Source organism: Morone saxatilis, unplaced genomic scaffold, assembly GCF_004916995.1.
Source record: "Morone saxatilis isolate NCDOM2014 unplaced genomic scaffold, NCSU_SB_2.0 Contig16, whole genome shotgun sequence".
In the NCBI taxonomy this organism is placed as follows: domain Eukaryota; kingdom Metazoa; phylum Chordata; class Actinopteri; family Moronidae; genus Morone; species Morone saxatilis.
The window spans coordinates 11031241-11037930 of NW_023339718.1; the positions used below are offsets into that span (position 1 = coordinate 11031241).

The 6690-nt window shown below is 41.7% G+C and overlaps 1 protein-coding gene across 1 annotated transcript in view; it reads left to right on the forward strand.

The window, feature by feature from the left end:
- The first annotated feature begins 788 nt into the window (after window positions 1-788).
- grid2 (glutamate receptor, ionotropic, delta 2) overlaps window positions 789-6690 on the forward strand; it is a 408773-nt gene continuing 402871 nt past the window's right edge. The window contains exons 1-2 of the mRNA XM_035658229.1: window positions 789-819; window positions 1051-1080. Coding sequence (XP_035514122.1) covers window positions 789-819; window positions 1051-1080 — 61 coding nt within the window. The remainder of the gene's footprint in view (window positions 820-1050; window positions 1081-6690) is intronic.

The window sequence follows — 6690 nt, forward strand, 5'->3', positions numbered from 1 at the left end:
ACGCCAAACCAATGAGGAGACAGAAAGCAAAGAAACAAGTTAAATAGGAAGTAGGTTCCTTCCCCTGGCTTCGTCAGACAATTGCATTTGTGACTATGATTGAGTGTGTTTGCCTGCATGCATGTTGGTGGAAAGTGAACTCCTTTGAGAGAAAGCCTCTGATGTATGAGCACTTACAAAATAAGTAGCTATGCTCAACATGTATGTCCTTGAAATAATAGCACACTAAATATTAGCTAAAAGAAATTTTAACCAGAGCAACCCAATTTAGAAAATACTATGTATACATTTGACATTAATTTTTTTTTTCGGGGGGGGGGGGCTATATACTATATATATATATATATATACTTTTCTATTTTATTGGCATATTTGAGCCAAATGTCGAATAGGATTTATCTGGATTTTTTTTTAATAACTGAAATACTGTACATGCTTTATTTCAAAAGCAAATAAACGTTTGAAATGTCTTCTACTGGTATAACCTTTACCTTACTCGCACAAACAATCACTGTCTTTACAGTATTGTATCTTACCTTGTACTTATTGTACACCACTTAAATTATAACCACTCTTGGACCTAGCAATTTCTAAACACAGCATCAGTTTCAACAACAGTAGGGTGATGCGACAGCTGAGCTCCTCACTTGAAATTGCAGTGTGTAGCAGGTAGAGGTTAGAGGGATGGCGGGGTAACATAATAAGCTACGAGGCAAATACTTTTTTACCATGTTTTCCTGTCAGTGAAATTGACGTGCTTTACATGGATTTTACAAGTAGTGAAAGAAATGGACGATACCTCTTGTGAAGTCCTTCAAGGTCTGTATGCCTCCTTCCCTTTCTGCCTCAGCACTTCTGGCACACACACTTCTTCAAACAAGATGAGTTGTAATTTATGCACGACCTGCCCTTGTATGTTGAAGTAAGAGCCATACAGTATAAAAGTCACCCCAAAACACATATATGCACACACACACACACTCACACACACTCACACTTCACGCCCCATGAACCTTTGCTGTGCTGACTGTGCTCTTGTCTTCCTTTAAGGTGTGGCACACCTGATGATTGGCGACCAAGGTATGGCCTCCTCTTACCTCACTTCCTGTTGTCCTCTGCTATACCATCATCCCCTATCTCCTCACTCCCACACTCACAACTCCCTGTATCCCTCCCCCACTTCATCACCACCTGGCGCGGGAGGAAGTTGTCTCTCTAGGCACTGAACTAAGGTCAGTTATTTCTTCATGTAATTGAGATTTCTTCATTTTAAAACGGTCCCACTTGGTCTCATCAGAAATTTCAGTTTTAATTTAAACTGAAATAGATGACTTGGGCATTTGCAATGGAACAATTAAGAAATAATAAATGGCCGTGAAGATTATTTTTTGGTTTGATTTTTGAAGAGGGTGATGAGCCTGAGAGCAACTTCTTCTGGTATATATACTGTAATCATGGCTGCTGATGTGGGTTAGGGTAATGGGAGGGGTTAGACAGCTGCGGCTTGATGGCGCTTGGCTGTATTAGATTTGGCAGAGCTCCAGGTCATGGAAATGGAGCTAAGGGCCACCTGACCAACTGACTCCATGGATGGTTTGAATTTGTCTTTTCTCTTCCACCTCATTTCAGTTTCTCTCATTTGTATGTGAGAGTGTGATTGCAGTAATGGGAGAGCTGAGTGTGTGTGTGTATGTGTGTGTGTGTGCACGATGTATACATATGTGTGCACGTGGGCTTTTACATCATGGTTCGAATCAATGGCTGTGGCAGTTTTCACAGGAACACTCATCCACATTCATCTGTAGCTTTTCATCGGCTTCCAGCATGTCTCGCTCTGCTGTCGCTGGTTCTCACATGGGCTCCTGTTCACACGTTGGAGAGCACATGTGATTCTGGACAGATGTTCCTGTGTATAAAAGCAATGCTGTTATACCTCAACCCCTAATTTGCCCAGTGCTTTTGAAGCCCAGCCCAAAAACAAGTGCCCTTGCTTTGCCTTTTGAAACAATTGTTCACTGATGAACAAAACTCACAATGCCACCTCTCTCTTCTTGCCCTCTTTCTCCTTCTTCCTTCTTTGTTCCTGCCCTCTTACTCACTGTTTGGGACATCACCCTCTGTGAATTTAGGAAAGCTCAGAGGTACCATCCCCTGATTTTTTTCATCTGTATGGCTAAATGGGCTGTTCTGGACTGTTTTGAAGTTGAATGTATTGACAGGCTCTTGTATGTATGATAATGTAGAACCCTTAGAAGCGTTCGGCTTCAAGTTATTATTTGTGGTTGCCGTTAAATTGGAATGTTTCATTCTTGGTAAGGTAAGCTGTTGATGCATGTGTGCGAGCGTGCTCATACTTAAGCGTGTGTGCGTGCATGCGTGCGACTGAATTGGAGCCCTACGGTCCCTTTGAAAATCTAAAGGTAGGTGCTGCTGGATCGGCCGACTCTGCATGACGCTGATGAATACACTGATTGACCCACATGAAGACAGGCCTTAATGTGACAGGCTGATCTGCGTCTATTGTGCTCTTTGATTGGATGAGAGAGGACATGATGACGGCTGTCTCCCATTGTGACAGGGCCGTCATGTATTCAGTGAAATGTGCTATTTAATGAAATGTTCGTCCAAGCTGGTGGATAGAAATATCTTGAATAGAACACAAACGATGTCTTGAACCATCTATCACCGTGAGACATCTCTATTCTGACAAGTATATTTCTATCTGAGCATTTCTGCTGTTTTGATTGCTTAGTAAGCTGCTACTGCTGTAGTTTCTGCCTTAAAATGTCTGCCATGAATCATCCAGGTGGCAGTGAAAATTTAATTGCTTCATCTGGCTTATGCTCAGCATTTTAAATCACCTACTTAAGGGCCGACATGTATTAACATATGTTTCCAGCATTATTACACAATGTATTCAGTGTATTTGTGTGTAGTGGATGTCCTCACTATTACGGATGTTTGGATTGTGATAGGCTGAAAGTAGAACTGTGGCTGATTTTTTTTCTTTTATTTTTTAAAAACCTTTGAAGTCTCTTTCAGAAACTGTACACATGAAAAAGCGGTGTGTGTGTTTGTGCGAGTGTGTTTTTGCTCTGCATACTGAGATGTAAAGGCTGTCAAATGGTGCAGACGAAGCCTAGCTTAGGTTAGCTCAGCGTAAAGAGGCTTTTTGAGGAGCCCGCAAAGCTGAAATGAGTTTCTTTGAGGGGGCGGATTGGGTGTGGGGAGGGGTGTCTTAGAAAGATATATAGCATGTGTGTCCGCTTGTGTGTGTGTCTGTGCTGGAGAAATTGAGAAAAAGCGACTGTGCCTGCGAGAGAAGAGCTAAAGGAATGAATGATAGAGGGAGTAGAGAGGGAAAGAGGAAGCGAGGGAGAGATAAAGTGAGTCGTCTTCTCTCCTGTGATGTAGAGCAACTGCCTGTATCTGCAAAGAGACAGCGGTGCTCCTGTCTGCCCTCCCAGCCCAGTCATTCTCCAAGGGACATCAGCCCTGATGGGGAGCCCTGGACCTTTGCCCTCTTCCATAAAACACAGCTATCATTCTCTCTGGAAACGATACCCACAGATCACTAATCACTTTGAGTGGGTGAAAATGCACGAATTGTGGAGGGAAGAAAGAAAAGAGGGAGCCAAATTGGATTTTCATAAGTATCGAGCAGCCAAAGGAAGAGGGGGAAATGGATTTTTTTTTCTTTTTTTGAAAAGTATTGAGCAGCAATAATCTGGATGGAAAATGTGCTTAAAGCCAAGTAGCAGATTTTGCCCTTTCTCTTCTCTCTGTCTGGCCAAGAATAGACCGTGAAGGGTTCTGGGTGAATGAGTGATTGTAGGTTCTGAATAGGATTGAGGAGTGGCTCTTGGATGTAATTGCCAGCAATGCTTGTTTATGATATTTATTTATTTATTTTTTAGCTTTTTGAGGCGGGTTGTTCGGTTAATAGCGGTTGTTTGTCTACATGTCCAAGTGTTCTCAATATCAATCCAACAATCTGTGCACGGCATAAACAAGTGGTCGGCCTCTCTTGAAGTGACCTTTACACACGCGCTTACATGAACGGACGGACAAACAGACACACACTCACACACAATAACCTTTAGAGAGTGCCCGCTGAGTAGGTGAGTGAGTGTGTGTGTTCAGTGTAAATATGCATGAGTAAGGCTGCCTGCACATATTCTTCACGGTCAGTGGATGAAGGCAGGAGAGGGAACGAGGTGTGTTTGTGTGTGCGTGTGTGTGTGTCTTATGCGAGTGCGTGTTCAGGGGAGGTGGATTGTGAGTCATCACTTGTGACTCATAAAGCGTCGGCAATCAAAGCGGCTCATTTTAACACATTGTCTTATGGCAAAAACACGCAGATGGACGAACACTCCACATACACACGTATGTTGAGTGTCACACTCTTTGGATTTCTCTTTAAATTGTCTCTTTTGTTTTTGTCCCTCCCCCTCTCTCTCGCTGTCTCCCGGACATACACATGTGCGTGCTTTCCTCTCAAAAACACACACATACACTCACGCAGAGGATGAGCTCCGTGCTGACTCCACCATATGTGGGGTTGGGAGCGGTAGCAGACGCCAAGACAAGAGGAACCAGTCAGTACCAGCAAAGTACAGCATGTCTCCTACCTCTTACTCATCATCATCTAACAGACCTAATAATAAATCACATGAGGAGTGATAATTCTTTAATAAAATACAGCTCAAATTAAACTAAACTAAATTAAAAAAACATTGTTGTTATTTTGATTATGTCATTATAATTTCTCAACGTATCTCATTGCTGCTGTTAAGTAAAAGTGCTCAAACAGTCTCAGTCAGGAGAGACTATATTCTGAGTGAACACATTGGCATTGTGCACAATGAAGATGAGAAATGTGAATAGTCTTTGGGGATTAGACCCTACGCTGACATATTTATATTTTAAGGATAGGTGAAGCGAGTAGTATAGGAAACCCCCCTGATGGAGTGTAGACACTGGTGGTGGGATGGGATGAATGGTTGAAGATGGGTGTGATGAGGAGTTGACTTCTGATGAGCTCAACCTGGGCACTGGATATAATGAAATGGAGGTGAATGGGTTGGCAAAGGGCTGCAACACTTTTGCACTGAAATGACAGCTGACAGCGGCAGAGAGATTTGTTTGACAGCAACGATTGATTGATAATTGGCTGATGGAAATTGTGGTAAAATCTGGCTTGTTTAACTAAAAGAGTAAACGTCCTTAATCAGCTGATTAGAAGAGGCAGGCAGAGGGAGAGGGAGAGAGAACTGCGAATGAATGGAGCATAACAAAAGTCTTCATGATTGAAATTACCCTGCGCTTTATTTCTCGATTGTAATTGTTCTGTTATTATATGTCAGTAAAGAGTGAAAAATACTTGTTATAATTTCACACAGCCCAAATTGATATCATCAGCTGTTTTATCAAAAAACCTAAACTATTTAAATCACTATCATGTATGACATAGAAGAGCATATAATGCGCACATTAGAGAAATAGTTGCTGATTGGGTTTTGGGCGATTTAGTAACTGGTTAATCATTGTAGCTCTCTTACTGTAACTCTTAACTGCAAATAAAATATAATTGTTGGTAAGCTTGGGATTTGGCAACCTAGGATGGGCATTTTTCACTATATTGTGACATTTATAGATGCAATTAATCAAGGAATTGGAAATAATCATTACTTGTAGTCCTGTTAGAAAGCAGTGGAGGAAGTTGTATTATATTTGTAGCTATAGGTGTAGTGCATCAACTGTGCCTGTATTTTTAAAGATTTATTTTCCCATTGTACTATAGAAATATTGCCCTTAGAATATCACCAAAATATCACCAAAACATTTGGTTTGCATTCGCCAAATTTCTGTGCCTGCTAGTAAAATCAGCAAAATAATTTAAATCTAGTAAATACTGTAACATACTCTATATTTGTCAATAAAACACATTTGTCAGACACACATTAGCCACTGTAGTTGTGATGCTTGCATAATTTAGCAAGGCGGGCAAGTGAGCAGTACCCAACTTGAGGTGAGAGAGAGCCGCTTGGTGTTAAGAGGCAAGTGTCTGGTGATTGGCTGCTTGCCCGACGGACTGGCATGAATTTGGCTCCTGATGGCCACATCTTGAGCTGTGAAAAAAAAAACTGTTAAAACTAAGTTGTGCCCACTCTAGCCATCAGCACTGATAAAGAATTGCGCCAAAGTTTTTATAGCAAAATGCACAATTTTTCTAGATATACCTTTTCCACTAATGGGACTAAATCTGCCTCTACTCTCCGTTTCTAACACCCATTACAGTACTGTACTACAGTTCTCATTAATACTTAACACCCATGCAGTTCTTGTAATGAAAGTCACAGCACCACATACAGAGCTCTTCCCTCACATTATCAGGAAAATGCACAGTTACTGAATCCACCATGGGGAATGTGTAGCAATCCCACAAGTAAATGTATACATTTATTGGTAATTGTATGCAATTACCATCCCGTTAGCAAGTGTTTGGATTAACATTTTCGTAAATTCACCGCAACGCTAATAGGGAACACACAAAGCCGATGCACCCTGTAATCGCCTAAAAATAAAGACATCAAACGGACTCCCCGTTTACAGAGGATGAAGGGGAAAGATAGAGCGGAGGCTTGCTGAAAATGTGTAAGGGAGGGTGGGAGGAGGGGTGGGCGGGAT